Source organism: Falco cherrug, chromosome 4, assembly GCF_023634085.1.
Source record: "Falco cherrug isolate bFalChe1 chromosome 4, bFalChe1.pri, whole genome shotgun sequence".
Taxonomy (NCBI): domain Eukaryota; kingdom Metazoa; phylum Chordata; class Aves; order Falconiformes; family Falconidae; genus Falco; species Falco cherrug.
Genome location: NC_073700.1, coordinates 104,784,700 through 104,808,944, shown reverse-complemented (window position 1 = coordinate 104,808,944; position 24,245 = coordinate 104,784,700). Strand labels below are relative to the sequence as shown.

Sequence of the window (24,245 nt, the reverse complement as noted above, 5' to 3'; positions counted from 1 at the left end):
TGAATTCAGTTTGGGTAATGTGAACAGTGGAGAAGTGAAAACCTTTGGCTGGGTGCCCAAGGGAGGGGAGGAGAGGAGATAAGATATGAGGTAGGCAATGAAAGGGATGCAGAAGAGTAGAAACAGGTTAGAGGTGATACAACTTGTCCTCTGTGTCCTATTTTTCCCATTCCAGTGGCTTGGAAGCGTGCGACAAAGCTGACAAAACAGCCCGCAACAAAAAGACGGATACACCAGAACAGCTTTTCAGTTATAAGCTTTTTCTTTTTTTAGAATTCAAGCTTACACAGTTATCTATGCCCACTATATTCATAATTACATTTTAATATCTGCATACAAAAGCTATGTAAAAATTATTTTCTTCCCCCAAATATACAAATTTTCTCTTTAGATAGTTTAAAACATTTGTGATCACAGATTTTTTTTTAATATATTTTAGGCTGAAAAAATATTACCAATCTAGCATAACTCTTAACACTGTTTGCAAAAAAATACATCATCCAAGGTACTTTGTTTTTTACTGTATGGTGTAATGTTTGCCTTACCCTCAGGGCATGAAACTGATATAAAAAAAATAAACAGAATAAGCAACCCCCACAAACCACATAGACAAAGAAGTCCTCCCAACCGACATCATAAAAACAAATAAACAATCCAAACCACCCTTCTCTTCAAAAAAATTATGAATGACTAATTTGATGTATTTATGAGCAAACTAAAACTGAAGAGTGCTAAGGAAGTAGGAAAAGAGAAAAAGAAATTACAGTATGTCAGCTAGTTCATGCCCTGATACTATCTTTACCAACATTAAATGTGTAATTAAATAAAGTGTCTTTTAATGTTTTACATTGTGCTCAGTAATTTACATAAATTTAATCTACATCCGGGTGCCGATGCAGATTTACATTTGATTGTCTTGTGCATAAACAAGGTTAGCTTTTAAAGAAGGTAAACTGTGCAATGGACAGTCACAAACAACTTATTACCTGCACAATATTGCTTTTTGAAGGCGACATCAGTCAATGTGGATACACACAAATAATGCATACTGTTTGCATTTGCTAACACCTATACTAAAACTTTGTGATAAGGCCAAACCTTTTTTTTTTGTTTTTAATTTTAAAGCAAAAATATACCATAGTAAAAAAAATGTGCTCACACCGTTTTGAGTCTTTAAGTGGAAAATAAATCTCTATCACACTAGAATAAAATTGTCTCTATAAAATTTAAATACGGATCACTTCATTGCTGTATCAAAAGGAAACGTCTGGCAATCATTTCCAGATGATCACAATAACAAGACACATTAAGAGGTCCTGTCACCTCTTCCTTTGTGAAAAGATAAATGTTGAACACCTTCAATTCTCTCACAGTGAGAGGAATACGTTCCTTGGTTGTGGATTTTGATTCTGTCAATGAAAAAGGTTTAGCCTTAGGAATGCTGGCTACATCTCAAAACCGTAAGATTGATTTTTATAATTTATGATTCATGCAGCAAGAAGTCAATATGACACATACAGGTTAGAGTTCCATAGCATAAAAATACATCACTAGCAATGACATGCTCTGCTTGTGATCAACAGCCCTGTCTTGGCAGATTTCGGACATAAATGGTCTTTCTGGACAGTTTTTTCCTCTTTCTGATGCCTACCTCTGAAGAAGCAAGCAGTCTGCTCAAGGATGATTTCGGACCTTGGAGGTCTAACTCTAACATCTACATTTTGGCAGAATGTAAACAAAAATCATTATCACACACTATATATGTAATTATAAATATCATAACTTAACTGAGATTACACATGAAATGAGTATCTAAATGCACGTGTTACTCAGGGCAAAACCACAAATGGTGACAATCAGGTTTGACAGGAAGAATCTTCCATGTAGAACCACACAAACCACAGAGCAAACGTGAGAGTTATGTGGCACCATCAGAAATGAGACTCCGAAGTGCACGTTTACTATTTCACACAGAAGGCCAGCTACTACAAAGGCTGCTGGCTGCAGTCCTGATGTCTGCCACTCAGATGGTCAACCCAGCAGCTCAATCCTACAATGGCTTGAGATCACTGATATTTAAAAGCAAGTATGTCTTTGCAGAACCAAGGTCAGTATCCATTGGTAAGAGTCTGCAAGAGCATCCTCATGTGATCTAGTTTTGCTCTCATGATCACATAAAGCAGGAGTTGTACTGAGGGAGTAAATGAAGTCACACAAAGTAAGACTGATAGGAGATCAGAGGCCATTAGATGCCAGTACATCAAATCTGTCAAACTAAGAGCTTGGCCTTAGTTTTCGATTGAGGAATACCACTAATCCCGCTCTGTTGATCAGTGCCAGACTCCAACTTAAGCTAAAAAGCTCGGAAAGTGTGTCCTTTCTGCTTAGAGTACTGCCAAACCTGTCAAAAGTTGGTTGCCTGATTTTAGGCACTTCAGTGCACCTGCAATCACCTAAGGAAGGAGGCCTGATTTTCTGAACCCTGATTAAGCCCAACTCCAAACTGCATCAGCATCTTGGTAAGCCAGGCCATTAGCTCAGATGCCTAAATGCGGCTTACATCTATTTATTATGCAAGCTGTTACAGAATGTTGTAAGTTGCCATGGTAGACCTTGGGGAACAAGATCCTGTATGAGCAAAGATTTTTAAAGCAGCCAGTGTACAAAGCATTAATTCTCAGCACTGATTCAAACTGCAGTTCTGTCCAGGGTGTTTCAAGTTCTTTCATCTCTTGCTGCTTCCCCAAGTTAATCCAGTAACTCTCACATTTTTTTCTAACTTCTGATCTTTATTTACTTTTTGATTTATGCAGTCTTGACAATCCCAAGTGTTCAAAAGCCACTTACGAGCGTCCCAATAATTACGAGCTAAGTCACTGTTGCACAGTGACTTCCCATCTAAATAATGAACACTTAGGCAACTGATTTTCCTCATAGCCCAAAGAATAAGAATTGTTGACCTTAATGACAGACGGAACCTCTCAAGCAGCAGCACAACTCCAGGAACTGAAGCCCTGAAAAATACACGAATTATTACGGACCTTGTAGTGAGATCATTGTGAATACTACTAGGAGAAACGTGGTGGTTTTTCTCCTGGGTCTCATCTGCATCATAGCGAAAAGCTTGTATGCTAATTCAAGCTTAGATTTAGCAAACAGGTGAGATACTTGCACAGGCTTCAGGGGGAACTGCTGGCTCAGATCCGTGGCAGAACAGAACTCCAAAAGACATGCTCTTTTTCTTTGCAAGCCACTGTGGGTATAGATGCAAGTAACGGATCAGCTGGTTTTTTGCTTTCCCTATATGCTACCAGCTCTCTACCAAGCCACCCCCAAATCAGGTATCTAGCACTCTTTACTGACTATGGATGCTGCTCATCTGAGATTCTGCATGAGTACATGTGAGTTCATCACATTATCTGGCCCCTTGTTCCAAAAGCTAGAAAGTTTCTAACTCATCCCTAAGACACAGTGCTCTGCCAGGAATCTGGATAGACTGATGTTGTTAACACATATGCTTCAAGATGGAAGAAACACAGCCCACAACAGAGGTTCTTCAACTTCAGCAAACATGTAAGAACGAATTTCCAATAGTCTGCCTTCCTTGCTACCTGCAAAAAAACCCTAAACAACCCATTGTGTTTTGCGTTCTCACAAAACTACGGGTACAAACCCTTAAGTGATAACATCGCTGCTCACAACTCATCAGAGGTGCATATGGTATCAAAGAATACGGAGAACAAGATTCCCTGAAAACATAGCCAATAGCACTCCACATGCTTTAATGACGTAGGGGAAGAGGGCTGGAAAGAATTTAACCCCTGACACACACATACTGTGTTCCACCTACAAGATACGTTTTCCTGAGTATCATGTTTTCATGAGGGGGTAAACACCTACTGTACGGGACCAGATATAGGCCATGAGCTTTGAAAGTCAACACATCCACCATAACAATGCCCACTGACTTGCCAGGCAAATATATCAATAAATAGCAGAGAAAGAAACCGGTACAAATGAATGCACAACACGAAAGAACGTGGGGTATGAAGAAGTGCAAATATGTGAACTAAGTCTCTGGTTCCCAGGAAGAACAGAAGGATGCTTTTGATGTATCATACAAATTAAGGGAATGGTTTAATACCAAGTTTATAAAATCCAGGGACAACACCCCTGAATGGAGATGGATGACAGAGAGGAACCTCTACCTATAATGCCCTCATCACCGGCCTCCAAACATTCCAGGACTGTGAGTACTGGCTTGCAGATTTCGGCAGCAGGACATCCTGTCATTGCTCAGTTCGGTTCCTGCTAGTGCAGTTAGTTGAAATAAATTAAAGGAATCAAGAGAGAATCTAGCCAAACAAAACACATACAGACACCAAGGAGGGAGAACCTAGCTGATCAACACACATAAATGCACACACGCACAGGAGAGGGTGAGAGGAGAGTGAGACGAGAAAAATATGGAAATATGTTTAAGACATCTGCTGAAGATTTGTAATTATATATATATAAAATTATATATATACGTGCATATAAACTTTATATATATATATATATATAAACCCCAAAAGATTACTGCCAAGCAACACTGTTTGTATTACTGGGATAAAGCTGTACAGTCTTGAGTGTCATAAATAACACGGTTGGTTTCCGTCCCATCTGAAGGTCACCCTGTATGTTTCGTTCTCCTTTTCATCATTCTGTGAGCATTCATATCCCTGAATAACTTGGAGGAAAGCCTGCTATCCTGACAGGAGCCTTCTCCCTCAGAGTGACAAATTTTCCACACACCTCAGAAAAAGCAGACCTCTCCACTCCGAGGAAAAGCACCTCAGAGGATCAAATTCCCCTCCTTACCTTCCAGTGAAGTTACGTGGAGTTCAAATATAGTAAAAACTGAAGTATCTTAATTTCTTATACACATGGGAAAAAAAAAAAAAAAAGAGTCAATCCCTTCTAACACTCTGCATTGTTTTAAGTACTTGATTTATGGGGCACAGTTAAACTGTTGAACTGCATCTGCCTGAACAATCCTCAGATAATGATGGGATCATGGTGATGATGAAGATCCTAGATCATAATGGTGATTGTTACAATAGAAACAACCGTGAAGACTAGAAATTTCATCTCATGAATCGGTCACTTGTGCCCTGCAAAATGAGGTAAAAGACTAAACAAAATTGCCAGGGTCAAATTAACAATAGCCGTTTCAATTTGGAGGCCAATTTATTTTCTGCCACTTCAATTTCTCTCCCGTATTTTCCAAGCAATGATGTGTGTGAGCTGGTGACCATGCAAGTGCTGGTGAATGAGATTGGCCTGTTTCTATTTTCACTGTTAAGCTGTCAAAGCATTCACATCAAAGGACTGAAGAACAAATTGCAATAGTCACAAGTACCCGCATTAAAGGGATGTTTTCATCCATGTGTACACACAACTGCCCCCCAGCAACCCCAAAAGAAAACCCTAACGAAAACCCAACCCCACCTCAAGAAACAGAAGAGCACGAAAGAAGAACAAACAGAGGTGAGAAGAGCCGGGCAACGGGATGAAATGACAGCCAGTAGTGCGACGGGGGTGCGGAGAACCGCTCTGGTCTCTCTAATCCTCAAACACTTCCAGGAACAACGGAGGGAAGAGTTCTGTGGGGCACTCCACCTTCATGTGCAGGAAGCGGCTGGCATGGCAGGCGCCGATCATTCGCAGGTCTGTCACTTTCATCAGCAGTTTTGGCCAAAAGTGTGCAACATGGTGTTTTCTGTAATTAATGTAGTGTTCGAATGCCAGGAGGAAACCCTCTTGACACTTTTCTATCCTCTCAACACAAACAAGGCCTGGGCGATCTGTAGATACAAAGAAGCAGAATTATAGTTATTACTTAATTAACAAATTCCTGACCATAAATCAGGAAAGACAGGATGATACTGTTGTTAGGAAAAAAAGGAGGGAGACCAAGGACATCTGCCACAAACAACTTCTTTGACCCTGGACACCTCACTTATCAGTACTATCCCTGTTAAAACAAGGAGATAATCCTTTCTTCATCTTTTGTCTGCTTTGCCCATTTAGAATATAACTGTTTGGAAAGTGTTTGCTTACAGTGATTAGAGCAACAGGTCCCTGATCTCAGCTAAAGTTTCGACCTACAACCTTCTGTAAAACAACTAATGAAGAACTAAAAAAAATTCCTTGTCAAGTATCTAAATTACAGTTCTTTCCTATCTGTTTCTCTGTGGTCTGACCAATGCTTTGATCAAGCGTTGATCCATAGGTGAGCTGCAAAGGAAACTGTTACAGGGCACCAAGGAACAGCACAGGCCAAAAGTTTGGCCAAGTGTCTCAACCGGCACCCAGATGGGCACTGGAAAAGCTCCTTTTGTAAGTCACTCTTCAGGAGACACTTCTGGGAAAGCAGGTCCTCTGAATTGACTTCTGAAACCCCTACTCACGTATCATTTTGTAGGGAACAAAAACCGAAATAAAAATGTTTTGATTAGGAAGGTCAAGTGCCGTGTTGCGATTAATGTGGAAACCTTTCTGTCTCAGATGCAGTTAATGCTTGTAAATCACTGTCTGTGTACTGTTACTCAGTGCCCAGTCTTCAAAGTGGTCTTAAAACAAAATCTTGCTAAATCTGCCACTGCCCAAGAATGGAATTTCCTCTTTGGGCTGGCACAGTCAGTGGGAGCATATTTTAAAACACACTTGATTTGAGAAGGTTAGAAACTCTTTGGAAATCACACGAAATGGTCTGTGCTGCTTCCGTATCATGCCACCAAGAGACGAGTTGCAAATGGTCCCAGTGTGGGGAAACAGCACAGCTCTCAAATGCCCATCAGCCAGCAGCGGTGCTGTTAAGTAGGAAAACCAGATGTCAGGTCAAGGTAAGCCTATGAGACTGATGGAAATGTGTATGAACTGCCCAGTGCACCACAGTACCGAGGGGAGGAGGGAACTTACTGTAAGGACAGCTGTTGCTAAATTGCCAGTTTTCATGCAAGGCAAATCGGCTCAGAACCAGTTCTAATTTCTTTCTCATGATCATCCCTGCCTCCTCCCTAAGCACTAAACTGACCAAGGCATGTTACCAAAGCCACGTTTATGCCCATGTCTCTGAATACCCTGAATGTCTTTCCTAATGCTTACCAAACTAATTCTAAGCTGCATCAGGATTTTCAGAGAAAATTGCTCCCACATTACTCTAGTCAGCACTACAAGATCTAACATATCCTATTTCTTTTTAGAAGAGGCTTGTGACAAAGACTAAAGAGTTTCCAAATGGTTGGGGTCTCAACATACTTCTGTTCTCACCTGATGACATGAGCAGAACAGCCTGAAGAAGGGCAACCTCGGTGTCATCCAGGTTAAATGAAGAAAGAGACATGCCCAGGTCAAAAATGGCATCAGACACTACGCCAAGACCCCCATTTTTTAGCTGGCCCCTTGTCACCGCCATCTCCCCATTTAGTGTTAGAGTCTCACTCTCAGGGTCATAGCGAACTGCTGCTCGGAGGGACATTATCTCCATACAGCAGCCTTTCAGAAGGATGATCTGGTCTTCACATGGCAGCTGCAGAAATTATAAACAGTAAAGAAAAAGATATGTTTTTCAAACTGAGTTGGTTTTACAACTAAAATAAATCCATGAGCATGAAGTCACAGTTCACACCCCAGGACACTACCTCACATAGCACAGCTACCCTCAAACATGCTGCCGATTGACTGCACCGCACAAACCTCCAAGACTTGCATTCCTGCCTTCAGACACTGCCAGCAGATTAACATCCCCACACACCCTTAGGAAATCTAGTGATGACAGCTCTAGGCAAACGGTCCTGGGCAGGATACTCAAAGCAAGCCAGGCTGACTCAGATGCACTTGCAGAAGTGCTGCTCTCTGTGGGACAGCTCAGATTGTGGGAGCATTATAAAATTAAGTCCAATAAATCTTAAGAATGTAGCTTTCCGCTTGCAGAACATTTCAGAAAGTGTGAAGGGTGAAGCAGACCTACCAGGTGCCAGGTTGGTGGCAGCATACGCCGTTGGTTTTGTCTCCCATCATGAGTGGATGCGAGATGGCTAACGTGGTCACGGTTCTCAGCTGTTTACCCTTCTCTTTCCTCCTCTTGAGCTCCCTCAGTTTACAACTTAGCATAATACAGTAAACTATAATTGGGGCTGGTACAGACCTCATCCATCCTGGTTAAACTCACTACCAGCCAGGCTTATTTCTTACCTGATCAGAGGAAAAACCAGACGTTTGGGAGGGCCTGTTAAGTGTGGACTGCTTTTTAAATAAAAGGGCTGAAACTTACTGTACTCTTAACGCTCACTGTCCATTTAAACAACACAGAACTTAGTAAGCTACATTTAACTTAGTAAGGCTGATCTCCCTAGACTCCCTATGTTACTGCTGGACAGACAGAAAATCTATGATATAGCTCTAGCTTTTATGCTGGTGCATAAGCCATGGTCTTCAGGGCATGAGGCTAGACATGTCTTTTCCGTGATATTAAAAAAGCTAAGCTGCCTGAATTGGTGGAGGTAGGTTCTGTATTTAGAAAGTATAACTAGGATGCTTATATGTTAGGAGAACGCGTTCTATAAAGCAAGTCTTTATGTTTTCACAGGTAATTCAGTTATAGCAAAACCCACCAAGACTATTTTAAGACTGTCACTAAATGAACAGCAAAGGTCACATATATGAAAAAGCAACTCATTTCTACTTGGCTTTAAAAGAGGCATAAATCTATCCATTTCTGATTCATGTAGAGTTCTTATATTTACCTGATTTGCAATTCAAAATGAAAAAAAAAACCCACTAAATAAAGGTTTATGTGACAACTGTGTACTCGCAAAGCAAGTACATTGATTTGGTTTAAAATAATGCAGAGTGGATGCCAGACAGTTAGCTAATGCAAGTGGAAAGCAGTTCCCTGTTAGAGAAAAGTTTTAAGCACAAAGCCAGCCACAGTCAGAAAAAGGAGTTGAATCATGCAGCTATTTTTCTAGCAATGCCAACTTCAGGTGTGAAGTGTTTGATACACAAGAAAAATGACTCATCCAGTTCAGGGCAAATCACTTTCTCTGTGGATCACACTCAGCAGTAGCATGGAGAAGGCTGCACAGCCACAGTGGCAGTCTTGCTACCCAGTGACAACACCACTCTTTGGCTGCTGAGACTGAAGTGGGAACAGAAACAGAGAAAGAAGAAGGAAAAGGAGAGGGAAAAGGAGAGGGAAAAGGAGAGGGAAAAGGAGAGGGAAAAGGAGAGGGAAAAGGAGAGGGAAAAGGAGAGGGACACAAAAGAAAAAGGAAGGGAGAAGGGATAAGAAAAGAGACATGAAGGAAAAAAACACCAAGAAGAGGGAAGAATGGTGGAAAAGAATCAGACAGGTAACAGTAGGGAAGACACTGTGACACTTCAGCTGTTTTATTAGTGAGCTATTAAACCAATGAGAGTTCTTCTTCCTACTTGAACCTTCTTAAAATTTCTTCATGGTAGTGGTGATCTGCCTATGCCCGTCCTTCATCCTCCTTCCCAATTCTGAAGGATAGATGGGACATCTGTTTCACCGATGCCAAGCCTCAGGTCTTATCTGCCAGCAGCAGCAGTTACCAAAGACAGGGGTCTTGTACATCAGTTCTGCTCCCAGTTATGCAGGGTTCAGTGCTGCCTATACTCATCGGTTGAGCGCTGCCACCAGAGGCACCTTCCAGGAGTGGGGTTAACAAATGTGCCTGATTAACTGCCACAATGTCTTTTCCTTCTCGCTCTGCTGGGGGAAAAGCCAAAAGGCAGAAACTTGAGATGCTCACCTCTGCAGGACAGACTGGCAGCCAGCACACATGTAATGCATCACCATGGAAGTGAGCTGAGCTGAGCTGAGCTCCCTAAAAAGGTATTTGCATAGCTTCACCCAGCATGAAACCACTGATGCCGGTGACACTTAGAAACCTGACATCAAACTGATTAAATGCTTCTCAGTCTTCATCTTCTATGCAGAAGGAAATACAAGAAGGAAACAACAGCAGAAATTCTGAGAAGTAAATGAAGTTTTCTTTATACTTCGATCACCCTGGGATTAGATTCTTTCTTTGAGGCACGGGCCAATGGATGCACACAAACTAAGCTGGGTACGCACAGTGCTTTGCTGGCTTGCGCATGTGTCCAAAGAAGAGAAAAAGAAGGAAAAGTAGCCACGAATATGTCAGTGGCTATGGATGTTCCTTGCCATGCCCCTCCTCCACAGGGATTTACTACACTCTCAGCCTATGCCTCTGTGGAATTAAGCACTGAGGTAAGGTTCTGCAGGTCCTACGGGAGAACGGAGGGCTTTTTCTCATAAACAGATCCACAGCTCACACAGCATTGCTTCTAAGAAAAAGATACGGGTTAAAAACCGTAACTGAAACAAAGTTAACAAGACAGTGCCCCTTCAAAAAGGAGCAAACATTTGTCATTTTCTTTATGTTACAGCAGGAGCTACATGACAACTCGGAGGACAGCTGTCCTATTCCTTTGTGTTCATGAGGAGCTGTCCCTCACTCTGCCATCAGATCTTGCTGTCAGGAGTGTCAGGTTTACACGGCGGCTCAGCTGTAAACAAAGCCTGTCCTAGCTGAGCTGCATAACCTACAGAGGTTGTGCCTAATGACGCCTTGACTTCTCCATCCATGCTTCCTGCCCGGTTCTGACACAAGTGGGCCCAAAGTAGCCAGGAGGGGTAGGAGATGTCAGATGGGCACTGCAGTCTGTGTGTGACTGGCAAAACCTTCTAAATTAAAAGACTACCTTGGTATGTCACTGCAACTTCCTACCAACAAATGCCTAATCAGAGGAGACAGATTCCCTCAGACACCGAATGCTGCGAGGGCCTCTTGATCTATGGACACGTTCCTTGTATTTGGAAATCTTCATGCTCGGCCACTATTTCATACTTTCTTGGCTGATGGAGCCAATGCTGAGGTTAGCCAGGGAGGGCTATTTACACTATGCCAACTATTGATATTTACCTTTTCTTGTTCTGTAGGTGCCAGAGGACATAAAATAGCTCTCTCCTTGACCGACCTTAAAGAAAAGCTGCCACATACAGAAGAGTAAAATGCTACAGCTGCCTTAAATGTCCTTCCTGACTTATGTTTAGCTATTAGGAGGAAACACTGTTCCTGAGTTAGGGAGTCCCACGAACTCATTGACCACGGTCATTCCCATTTTGAATGTTATTGACTTGGCATTTCAACAGCAGAGTAAAGTGTTGCTCTGCAGTGTGGGTGAGCAGGCAAGCATCCTTCCATGACTGGATCTGGGATATTTCCACGCTAAAACTCCCATGGCTGTGGATCCTAAGTGACTCACAAGACTTAAAATTAATATCTTAAAATATTAAGATTGCTAAGCCTGAAATATTATTTCAGGCTGTAGTTCTGATAACATTTTTTTTTTAAGTCAGGAAAAAAATCCTGTCAGCCATTGCATCTGGTCCTTCAGTAAAAACGATACCTCGGTGTAAATGAGATGAGCCTAGGGCCTCTATATTCCTAATGGCAACCAAGTCTATCTGAGTCAATATTTACTGACATTTAACATGTGAGTATCTACCTGGAATGACAATCCAGTATTTTTACAGACTCTTTTATACACAACTCCCCCATTCAGGAAGAGCATGCTTAAGGAACACAATGAGGCAAGTGCCACTCCTGGACAGGGATACTTTCCTGAATTTGAAGACTTTGCTACTGTGTAGACCCATTTCCACAATACTGTACCTGCCCAGGAGCCAGAAAGCACAGAGGGGAACTGTGTTCTGGAAGATCTGATTAAATGTATCAAAGATGCTTCCAGACAGTCTCTTTTTGTTCATTTGCTTTGGCCACCTCTAAAGACACATTCGAGTCCCTAATGAACCATGACGACCTCTAGACGAACAAAATCACTATTTCAGGAATCTCAGGAAAAAAGAAATCTCATAAAAATCAAGAAGATTTTAGTCCTATCAGCTTTGGATCCCTTTAATTTTTCTGGGTTTAAACATAGTGAATTTTTTAGTTCCATGCCAGGAATATTTTGAATAGTTTTTAACAACAGGCATATAAATGAGGAGTGCAAGGAAGTCTTCTTACCTCACAAAACATAGGCAACTTTTTGGCAAAATCCACCACTCTTGTAATCGCTGGTGTGATAATTTTTGTAAACTGGCTGAAGGCTTCTAAATCCACTTTCCCACCTTCTGGGGCATTAACTATTGGTGCCTGCCCAATATCTTCCGGCTAAGGATATAAACAAAGATATTTAAAGGAGCAATCTATCTTAGAGCAAGCATTTTATACTCTAAAAAGTCCTGCTTGGCGACAGAAGATGTGCTAAAAAAAAATAACACTATTCGCTTTATAAATAATGCCCATTATACCACAAAACATGAACTTATTTGTTTGTATAAGGCATTTCTAAAAGAGGCGAGTGCACAGAGAAATGGGTGACTGGCATGCCACAACCCATCTTGTGTGGGCATTTTTGTGCGCATGCAGTTTCTTCATTGTGCTTGTATCTGAGTATTTTGTGTGTGTAGTGTACACACTTTTGTTTTAAAATATAGGCGTGTTCTTGTTTCTTACAGGTGCTGAGAACTCTCAAGTTTTTCTGAAAGTGAAGGGAGGTGAGGTGACTTTTCACCCCCAAGAAGATGCTGAAAGCTTTGCAGAATTGGGCTCGTTCACCTACTTGAAGTTCTGAAATCCTCCTCAGAACAGATTGCCTATTATCACAGAGCTCCAGGCAACTGCCAAGGCCTGTTTCCAAAACTAGGCTAGAACAACTGATGACTAAGAATGGGTTAAGACAAAGCTAATCTGGATAAAGTGACTAAAATCTGAACTTGTCTGGGTAAAATATTGGTTGAAAATCATGACTTCAGCTCAAGGCTTCCCCAAAATGAAAAAAAAAAAAGGTATATTGAGGATTTCAACAGGAATATACAACAAAATAGTTTCAAGCAGAATCCGTGATGAGTGGTTTTTTTCTCCAACTGCACTTCAGTTTGTTCACGTGATTTTTATGACAGCTTGTCAGTGTTACCATGTATTTTAAAAACAGGCATATCAAAGCTGTTCCATTCACGAAGTGTGGCTTTGAGGTTGTAATAGACCTGCCAGCCACCATGCAGAGGTTCCATTTCATTTACATTAGAGTAAAAAACTGGATAAAACCCAGAGAAGGCGGCCTTTACGACTGATGGAATTCAATACATTTATATAAGTGCACTTAAACAGGGGAGGTGCTGTCTCTAAAACCTTGTGCTCAGCAACCCATTGTAAAGGATCCTTCCACAGCTGTCACCTATCTGAATCCAAATCTAACTTCTTTCAAGAAAAAACTCTGCAATGTGTGAATAAAGCAAGCACCAATTGTAAAGTAACAATGAAGAGGACTGGGCTCAATTATCTGACAGTTCCTACTAAAAAACTCAAATAATCCCAGTTCTAGGCTCCCTCCCTCCCTGAAACTTGGGAAACTAAACCACATTGTCTGTGTGCTCATGATAAACAACCTTCATCACTTCCAAGCAAGAAGACCAAATGCTTAAAACCACACATAACATTGTTAGGGGGAAAAAGAAAGAACACAGCACTTTCTTGGGAAAGGGAAGTCAGGATCACTACCTAAAGCTATGACACTCCAGAAGGGAATGCAACTGGAGAGCCCTTGCTACCTAACTCACCTTTTCAATAGGAAAAGAAGTCCAGACCTCAAAGGAGGTCCCGCTGCTGAAGAACCAGCTTCAGCTGCCTAAGGACCAACCCACAGCTCCTGGGGTGTGCGATCAGTTCCTCTGGCTCTTCAACAGCTTGTGGCAGGGCTTTCAAAGCCCTCCACCTGGGGCTGGCACGCCATCCTGGACTACCCCTTCTGTGCTCACTGCGAGGTGTCAGTGAGCTTCCTATGCTTGCCTTGAAACCACTGGGCTTCAGCATGTTAGCTCTGCAAATAAGCAGGAGGCCCTGCAGCAAGGGCTGTGCCAACGGCAGTTTGATCTGGCCTAGGAACCAGTTGTGGAAGCCACAGCTGGTTTCTGAACTGCCCATTACAGCTGCCACCCCTGCCTCTGTCCCACCCCGCCATTTTCCCAGTAGCCCACTCATTACATAACCTCGTGCCCTTGGTTATGTTTTTGCTGGAGGTCCCCCCACCACTGTGCCTGTCTCCAGAGCCTGAAGACCCTCAACAATCACATTTTATGTGGCCTACTGTCCTCATTCCCAGCGCCGCCCTCAAGCTCCCCATGCTTTATCCCAAACCAGGCAATACCCAAAGAACAGCGATCCCGTCTAAGCAACAAAACACACTATTGCAGCTGCTTCTTGATCTGCTAAAACTACTGCTGCAAACCTCACCGTGCAGCACCACTGGAAAGTGCTCTGTTGCTTCTCCCCAGTGATCACTGGCTGTGCTTTCCTGATGGCACGCTACTACGAATATGCAGCCATTCATACAGAAATGTAGACAGTGCCACTGAAATTATCAGAACGTCATAAAAGGGATCAGCTGGTTTGAATATATAATGTCTCTTAGCAATTTAACAGTAGGTTGGGATTCCCACGGTGAATTAAGCAGCAGGAGCCTAGGCCTGCAAAAAATGAGCATTCTCTATCTGGTTAGGTATACACAAACGGTTAAAGACCTCTGTGTATTCCTGAAATGCAGTCTACAATCCCTCTGTTGTGCTGTAGAAGCATTTTGCATTCTGCACTTCTTTCCTTTAAAAATCAATTTAGAAAAATCAACTAAATCCTCTTCTAAGGCTGAGCATCACAAATCACCATTTATTTTCCAATCCTTAGTTACAGACTGAAAGCTGACGTTGTCTTGTGGTCTGCAATTGCAATGCTATAAGTCTATGTATCATCCTGCTTTCACTGAAAGTAATTTTTCTTTGCTAAATTCATTGTAATTAATGTGTTCACTTTGGAACAAGGAAGCAAAACCCATGAGTTACTAATTAAAAATATCAGCTTTCACCTAGAACTTACGTTGTTTTAACACTTACAGTATGGTTTATGCTAGTCCCTAATAAAGACAACTGTCCCTAGACATAATTTATAAAAAAAGATTTGGTATGCGTTAGAGACTGCTACTGCTGTTAATCAGAAGTGAAACGCTTTTGCTGCTTTTTCTTATCATAGCGCATTAAAAGTATCCAGCTGGGTAAGCCTTAACTTAGCAACATGCTGTTTATCTCTTGAAATACATGGTCTGATCAAACACTGAGCTTCAGGCAAGAATAAGCACGTAGTAACTATAAAAATCATCCATTTTCATACACTGGCAGATATATCCACTTTGGGGTGGCAATGTTGGGAAGGAACTTCAGAGGAAAGAAAGGAACCTGGCTCCGAGAGCAGTGTAAAAGGCTACAGCCCTTACCAGAAATTTCCTCTTCTGCTTCCAGTGGCTGCCTTGTGCATTGGTGGCCACATGTGCTTCAGTAACAATTTTGATGAGCTCCCATTCCTCATCTGTTGGCTCTGGTTTGTGCCCAATGGTTTTCTGCAGCTCTTCCCGACGTCTCTTCTCTCGATTTTCTTCTATCAGCTTCCTCTTTGCCAACCGCTTGCTGTCATCCAACACCACTAGCAGGGGAAAAAAACATACAAAAATGGCAGGAAGCTCTTAAGGCTGTCTGAAACCTGGTCTTTTGTGTGCCTGAGGGACTAATTGATTACAAACACCTTAACTAATCAGTAAAGAGGTACTTTGGTAAGACCCACAGTTGACACAGTTCTCTTACTTCTCCCTCCAAACTTCACCTCTCAGAAGCCTGGATTGCAAAGAACAACTTACCCTTCTGGTGACACTTTGTATGCTGCCACTGCCTTCAGTGGCTTATTCCGCTAATAAAACTAATATGTAAAAGCTGTGTGAGGACTTGGACAAAGTGCTCCTACAACAGACTTGGAGTAATCCATGTTGGGAAAGATGCACTTTTGTCTTCTTTAAAGTATTATCAGCACTCTTGGTGCTCTGAATTGTGTAGAATGTGTTCTTGTAAACCAGCAGAAGGTAATGTCGATTAAGGAAGTGGGAGTACTTACTCACAGGAGGCTCGACTACCTGTTGCATGACATGATCGGAAACAATCTGCCTTCGGCTCCTTCCATAAGCCCTAAAATGGTGCCGTTCCATAGCATCCCCCTAGAACCCTGCTACTTCCAGTGATGCCAGGCCCTAGGGCTGTGCATCTCTGACCACCATGGAAAGTTTTAGGCCATTTTCCATGCCAACATGAATATGCCATTTAAACAGACTGGCCTGCTTTAGCAGAGGAGGACCATTCTGATCCACAACTGGTGGCAGGCAGGCAGGAGCAACAAACCCCCTGCTTACGTGCTTCTGTTCGCACCTTTTAACTCAAAGGTGGGAGAAACCCTTCTTGAGGCAGGGGACAGCTGGCCCGTCTGCCACGCTCAGTGACGGCTCCTTCGGTGCATACGCAAGCGCAGCCCACACAGGCCACGGCAGATTTATGGCAATGGCACCTTCTGGTCACCACCAGGCTCAGAGGAACTTCTCTGTACAGCCACTGCCTGGCTGATGCTCACCACTGCCTGCTGCATCAGACTGGGCTGGATGCAAACCGGTGACCTAGGGTTATCCAGCCCCACTCCTGAAGGTCTACCTGGCTAAAATGAAGTTGTGTCATTTCTTCCATTTCCCTCTAGACAGAAGACACTGTTGTCCATTACATAAACAATGAAAAATACCATTAGAGTATTCTTCCATTGTTTATTGGGCCTGTTTTCCTGTCAGTTCTTCTGCAGAGGAATACACCAGCAACAATCATTAACATTAATGCACAGAGGGGTTTATGTGACTTCCTCCCATTTGCACTAATGGAAGTTATTGGTGTAAATCCCTGTGCAATGGCAGGAAAAGATGACCCCTAAGAGTTAATCTTACAGCCATATTTTCTAGTTCTTTAGAATGAGAGTCGCATTCTTTGCAGTAGATAACTTCTTCAGGGCTAAAAATAAAACAAACAACTGCAGGATGACTCATACAACGACATTCAATTTCACATCCTCCAGAATTTTCTAAACAAGATTTTGTTTTCTCAAGCAAAGTGTCCATCTAGATGCCTTTCTCCCTCCTCTCCTCTGAAGAGTGAACATTTCTAGTGCTATTCAGCCTGCTAAGGCCAGGAGAAGGTGCGATCTGGTGAATGATAAAAAATTACAGCCCTATGAAAGTGGTTTGATGCAGTGAGCATAATTCTCTGGTATAAGTTATTAAAAACAATAAAGTGCTAGCAGTTCTGCTCTACTTTAACAGTCTTCACTAATCAACACACTGTAAGCAAACACACACGTTTAAAAAAAAAAGAAAAAAGAAAAAAGAAAGAAAACCAGGAAAATATACTTACAATCTGTTGCCATGCCAACAAAGATACATTTTTTGAAGCGACATTCCTGGCACTGATTTCTTGTTACTTTGTCTATCACACATTTTCCTTCATATTTACAGGAATAGGTTGGATGGAGGTTTTTCTGAATGGTTCTTCTAAAAAAACCCTAAGTGCAATAAATAAATACATTGGAAAGCATTAGCATTGTGCAATTTTTTCAGATTGGGAGCCACTTTGGTTTGGTAGAAATGTAACTAAGTCTGCAAGATAACAAACGTCATTCCATGAAACTCTCAAAGAGGAAAAGAAGGAACCAGTTTCATAGTGTATGACATTTCTCTTCTGAGTTTCATGAAACATTTCCTCCCTACAAATTAAAACCAGACATCTTAGGTAAGTAAAGGCATAAGTAATTCTGTCTTGAGGGAAGAAAACTGTCTACATGTCTTGAAGTCTAATGTTTCTGTCTGTTACATTTTTGTTTTGTTTGACTTCTGCAAATAGTAAGAATTGTTGTGCATGTGTGCTACGAAAGGATTAAGAACAGTTCTACTCCTTTCTGCCCATCAAAGCCAAATAACCAACCAACCAGCCAAATCTGGGCAAGACTAAGAATTTTGCAAACACAATTTACACAATCTTTGAGTTTGGTTCTAAATAATGGATTCATAATTTTTAAATTATCTATATTTCTGAGAAAAGGATTTGATTTGTATTTACCACAGATTTACCTCTGTATTCAAAAAAACCATCACCGATAACACTGTCTCCATACAAATCCATTCATTCTATCCATCTATCCATCCATCCATCATAATACTGATCTCTATTGTCAATTGAAACAGATCCCAAGCTCATGAGCTAATGTAGCTCCACTGAATTCACTGATTTATACACCTCATAGACTCTGGCCTTAGGTAAAGAAATCGGATACAACTTATCTCTGAACATTACAGACCTAATTCTGCTACTAATTTCAATATGAGTTTTCTCACTGACTTCTTCAAGAGCTGGACAAACTTCTCAAGACTGCAAGATACAGACAAGATAGGCTGTAAAGCAAGAAATTTAGACTTCACTTTAATTTCAAGTTTCACCATCATTTGAGACCATCTACACCCAGCAATGCAGCTTAGGACCACCTTGACATAGAGAACACGCTGGGACCCTGGTCCTGTCTGACTAAGGCCACTGAGAATGGTTTTGGTTTCAGTGAAAACAACGGCAAAATTAAAGTGAGATTTTACCTTATGAACAGCCTCTCCAGCTGGAATTTTATCTAATGAATAGTTTCTTCACTTCACTAGGCAAAAGGTCTGTTTTTTAATCATGTTAAATAACACCTGGTGAAATCTTACAGCAGTGTGTAATTTCTTTTAACACAGACTGTTGAACTAAGATGTACAGATAAGTCTGTACTTCAGCTTGAGCTCCTACCTCCAGTGAAGACAATAAAGAGCCTTGTCCTCATTGGAGTTTTATCTTACAAGATCCAGCTCGAGCTAAGACTATAAGTCTTTCTTCCTTAGTAACGGTTAAGACCTGAAATACCAATCAAACTGAGTTGCATAAAGCATGTGTGTGAGCCTTTGCAAGACTGGAACCTACTGGGTTGAGCCCAAATTCAAGAAATCACAGGCAAGATGTCATTATGTTTGGATCAGGTCTCAAACTCTCATCCATCCAACAACTGGATTTGGATCCAGTCTCAAATCTGTGATGAATTCCTCAAGACAGGACCTGCCCGTCTCCTCCTTGAAGGTCAAAGCTGGCTCTGGACAACCAGGGCCACAGGGTATCTCTAGTTCCAGAAAATATGGAAAAATCTCTGATGAATCTGAGGAAGTGGTACTGAACTTCTGTTTTCCAAACCTTGCATGTCACTTAACGTCGCTCTAGCTTTACAATGGCAAAGCTCTTCATCACTTGTGTTGGGACAAGCGCATTTCACCTTCCTATTCCTTTGCACTTCTCAGAAACCTTTTACAAAAAGCTCTTTGATCATCTCTAGATACAATGTGATAAGGAAGCTGCTCTCTGTATTTGTCTAAAAACTTTATCACAGAAGTGTTATTTTCACCAATAAAAGAACGCGTATTTTATTGCAAGACAACTACTCTTTTCCTAAATTCCTTTACTATGCACCTATAGGGCAATAGATGCAATGGGTACAGTCTGGAGAAATATTTTGTGATGCCAGAACTCACTGCTGGTTTATGTTTAAAGTCTTTACAATTTACTCCTCAGAAATCATGTGTGAGGATGCTTTGTTCATGAAAGCACTCGCCAAAGCAAATTTTTGGCTGTCTCCTGATTAATGCTGTTACAAAATTAAAGTGCTTTTGAATGGAAGCAACTAGTAAATGTCAAATTCATTGAGAACTGACTACATATAACTTTGCTGATAAATCATACAACTTGAAGTGTGCACGCAGATCCTCCAAAGTATGGCTTGAAACTGTCCACACAAAAAACCCCATCTTGTAGAATGAATACATTTGCAAGAAGAACAACAAATCAAATCAAAACAAAATGGTCTCTTTGTAAGCCAACTATAAGCAGAAGAAATTAATTACTTTTTGCAAATTTTTAGCTTAGTTCCTTGTGCACATAAGCATTATTTTAAATTTTACCAAAGAACTGTATCTGAAGATAAAATCAGATAGAAGAACTGTGTCTGAAGATAAAAGTAGATTTTGTATGCTCTATCTCCAAAATAGCTGGTAGGCATAAAAAGAAATACTTCAGTTGGAGTAACAAAAATCTTAGTAGGAAAGCTAGTGAGAGAGCTTGGAGCAAAAGGTATTTCATAATGCCACAGTGTTGCTTACTTCTCATTATATCTGAATTAAGTCATATTCTTACATTTTATGTATTGTTATCATCTGGTATATGGGATGCGTACGGGAATCACTTGTTTAGTTCCACAGTTTTTTTCAGATACAAATAATTTTTAATACACATTATGTATGTATTTGTATAAATCTGTTATGAATATTACCACGAATCTGCTATACATAGGATATTCAGGCCTTTGTGCATTTCATAAATGTAACTCAGGGCAATGCTGTACAACTGAAGGAACTACTTCAACAAAAGACCTTCTGTGATGTCGGGCTCTAAAGCCAATCCAAACCCAAAATCTCGAATCCAAATATTCCAGACTTTGTGGATGAACAGAATACGACTTCTGTGGCTTAGTCCCATGAGACTAGTCCATGACATGTGTGGTCCCATTTGTTTAGAAAAACAATTATTTTTTATTTTCTGCAGGAAAGAATAGCTTTCTTACAGGATCTCAAGCTATTCAGGCAAATTTATGGCAGTGAAATCATGTAAGATGTGCCTGATTGTGTTACTCATTTTTTTTTATTTACTTGCCCAAAGCAATCTCTTTTTTAATTTTGCATGTAGCTTTGTAGATGCAATTTAGGGCTGAAAGCACATTTCAATATGCTCAAGTTAAAGAAGTCAAAATCTTCTTGAAACTGTTTTAACCGGGTGTCAGTGCTTCCCAAAGTGATGGATGTTACTGTTGTATGAGCATGTGGAAGGGATTTTGATTTCTACTTCTTCACAGTAACGATGAGAGGCACTGGAACATGGTTAATCACTACAGACTCTTAATGGCCATAGGCAGAATCTCAGAAACATGACCAAAGGAACATTAAAAAATGGAAATAGTGAAAGCTAACAGTTAAACAGCAACCACAAAAATCTAAATTTCTCATTCGTTTTTCAGAAGCAAACACTGCAAAAATCAACTATATTCCTTATGCATATGAAAAGCAGCAGCATAGCCAGTTACAGCTTATCATCAGTACTGGATGTTCTTATACGCTTCTAATCTGTCTTTGTTTTATTTGACAGCACAGTTCAGGAAATCTGTATAATGGAGGAGCTGGACAGCTATTTCTGATTCCCACTTTCCCACCGTGCCATTTACCTTGCAACCTTCGCAAGTGATGCAGCGATAATGATATCCAGTAGCTTTGTCCCCACATACTACACATAGCTCATCCTTGTCTAAGTAACTGGGTATATACCCTGTAAAGAAAAAGAGCATGTGGCATGTAAATTCAATATGAAATGATACATTTGGTATAAAAGTATTATATTTAAATCCACTATAGATCTTGTCTACCAGCCCCATATTTCTGAACTCACTGAATTTCCTAAATAAAAAGATCACACTGTTACAGACTTATTTAACCATAGTCTACTTTTCAGACTATTTCAGCATCTATTGGCCAAGAGGGAGAAGTTGGAACGTGACTTCTCTCTCCTGAGTGATAAACTATATCAGAAAAATAAATCTATTTATTTTTACCCCAAAAGCTTTGACGTGAAAAAATGAAACAAGACATACAATATATATCTCTTTTCTGTTTCACAAAACCCCTGATATACTTGGACACTGAAGATGAGGTCCCAGGTTGCAGGGTGCCTCACGAGACTTGGTAGTAAGAAATATTTACTGAGAGATCCTTTGTTTCAAAACAGCTCCACAGGTGTGGTTAGAGATGTACCAGCAACAGACATCCCAAGGTGTATTGATCATACCTGACCTGGGTGTGCTCTGCAGCAATATTTAATATAGCCTGAATTGAGGGCAAAATACAAGGGCATTCAAATACGTGAGTGTGAGTACGTGCGTGCGTTAGAATGACATTTTTCTCTTCTGAAGTGGTCTACCAGACACCCAACAAGTTAAATGAAATATTACTGCTATGAAAAACATCGGAAATGCTTAGTTCTTTTCCCACAATGATAGTTGTTTTGATAACATAAACATATTTTCCATTTGAGCAAAAACCCAAAACCATTCTGATGGTAACCAAAAGGCAATTCTAAACTAAAGAGAACTTTTAAACAGAGGAAAAATACAAACTTTCAAAATGAGTGTTCCTGTGACTCATAATTAATGAGGTTATGGTACATAACTCTTCCTTCTGAAAAATCTCTCTGTAAATACGCAACACAGAGATCTCAGATTCACTTTGAGGGGAGAGAGGAAAGTGCAGCTATTTGCGTAACCATGTAAAATTACCGAAGAGTAGTAAATATTTCACCGAATCCCAGAATGGCTGAGGTTGTAAAGCATCTCTGGAGGTCGTCTGGTCCAACACCCCTGCTCGAGCAGAGTCACATAAAGCCAACTGGCCAGGACCATGTCCAGACGTTTTTTGAGAATCTCAAGGGATGGAGACTCCACAACCCTTCTGGGCAACCTGTGCAAGTGCTTGGTCACCTCATAGTGAAGATTATTTTATTGTCTTCAGGAAGAATTCCCTGTATTTCTATTTGTGTTCATTGCCTCTTGCCCTGTCACTGGGCACCACTCAGAAGAGTCTGGCTCCGTCTTCTACTTGATGGGGGATCAGGTGTTTATACACATTGGTAAGACTCCACACACATACTTGAGCCTTCTCTGCTCCAGGCTGAGCATTCCCAGCTCTCCAGGTCTCTCCTCATAGAACAGATGCTACAGTCCCCTCATCATCTTTGTGGCCCTTTTCTGGGCTCTCTCCAGTATGTCCACGTCTCTCTGGGGAGCCCAGAACTGGACCCAACACTACAGCTGTTTCACCAGAGCTGAGTGGAGGGGAAGTATCACCTCCCTCAACCTGCTGGTGATGATCTTCCTAACGCAGCCCAGGATGCCATTGATCTTCCTTGCCTCAAGGACACACTGCTGGCTCATGTTCAACTTGCTGACCACCAGGAACCCCCAAGAACTTCAATGAGAAGTGCTTTCCACCTAGTTGGGACCCAACCTGTACTGCTGCATTTATTACTCCTGCCCCTGAGCAGGATTTGGCATGCCTCCCATCCCATTTCTCCAGCCTGCCTAGGTCACTCTGAATAGCAGCACACACACCCCGGCGTACCAGCCACTCCTCCCAGTTTTGCATCATCCACCAACTGGTTGAGTGCAGTTTATGAGTGCAGTGAGGGACAGTCCTTTCAATGTGGCTACCTATAACATTACCCCTTGCCACTGGCTTGCTGAACCCATCTGTAGCACGACACGTTAAGACTAGACTCCAAGCTTGCGGTCCTTATGCAGCCCTCATACCAGTATGGCTTGGTACGCCTTGGGGACTTGGCACACCACAGTCACATGGGGAGCAACCAGACTCAGGGCAGCAGAAGGCTGTTGGAGGATGCTGCAAGAGTGGTGGCCATCATCTTCCTGTGACTAACGTACCAGAGGGCCACTTCAGTAACAGACAGCTTCAATGAAACTGCCTTCCCAAGGCTACACTTGCCAGAGGCTCTCCAGAAAGAAAAGCCCAAATCATAGAGAAAACACTTGAAATTAACTAAGCTTAAAATACTTGAACTTTCTAGGGGCTCATGAGTGGATTAGGAGAAAGTAAAGAAGCAAGAAGGCAGGAAGTATTTGTACAGTCTACTTCATATGTCTCATTTGATCATAATTATGAGAACCTCAAATTACAGAGGAACATATATCCCTCTTCTATAAAGCTGGTAAGCAGGAGCACTCTGAAACCATGCCTGAGTACCTGTGCCTCAGGTTTGCCAATACCCTTACTGGCATCTGAAAGGGGAGTGGGGGAATGAGCTGAGATCTTCCCGATGTATCCTACCAGTCTAGAATATGGCAAAAGATCAGATTTAGATTCAAGTTACATTCCTCCATGATGAACAAGTTGTGCTTGGATAAAGACTGGTGGACACATGGAGCTGATTCTGTGACCTTGAGGGAAGAGAGACAGCAGGGTTTCGACTCTAATTTACATCACTGACTTCTAATGGACATTATGCCTGGGGGGATTAGCAGAGGCTATTATCTCCATCCTGCCCCCCTTTTGCT

At 41.5% G+C, this 24,245-nt stretch overlaps 1 protein-coding gene across 13 annotated transcripts in view; it reads right to left on the bottom strand.

Moving 5' to 3' along the window:
• Window positions 1-241: 241 nt before the first annotated feature.
• Window positions 242-24,245, bottom strand: part of THRB (thyroid hormone receptor beta) — a 161,370-nt gene continuing 137,366 nt past the window's right edge. For 12 of the 13 annotated variants that reach the window (XM_055708181.1, XM_055708175.1, XM_055708173.1 and 9 more), the window contains 6 exons: window positions 21,351-21,451; window positions 17,423-17,570; window positions 15,427-15,632; window positions 12,129-12,275; window positions 7,318-7,576; window positions 242-5,849 (listed from right to left, as the gene is read on the bottom strand). In XM_055708181.1, coding sequence (XP_055564156.1) covers window positions 5,608-5,849; window positions 7,318-7,576; window positions 12,129-12,275; window positions 15,427-15,632; window positions 17,423-17,570; window positions 21,351-21,451 — 1,103 coding nt within the window. In that variant the 3' untranslated portion in view covers window positions 242-5,607. The remainder of the gene's footprint in view (window positions 5,850-7,317; window positions 7,577-12,128; window positions 12,276-15,426; window positions 15,633-17,422; window positions 17,571-21,350; window positions 21,452-24,245) is intronic. The other variant, XM_027809085.2, reaches the window with a different exon arrangement.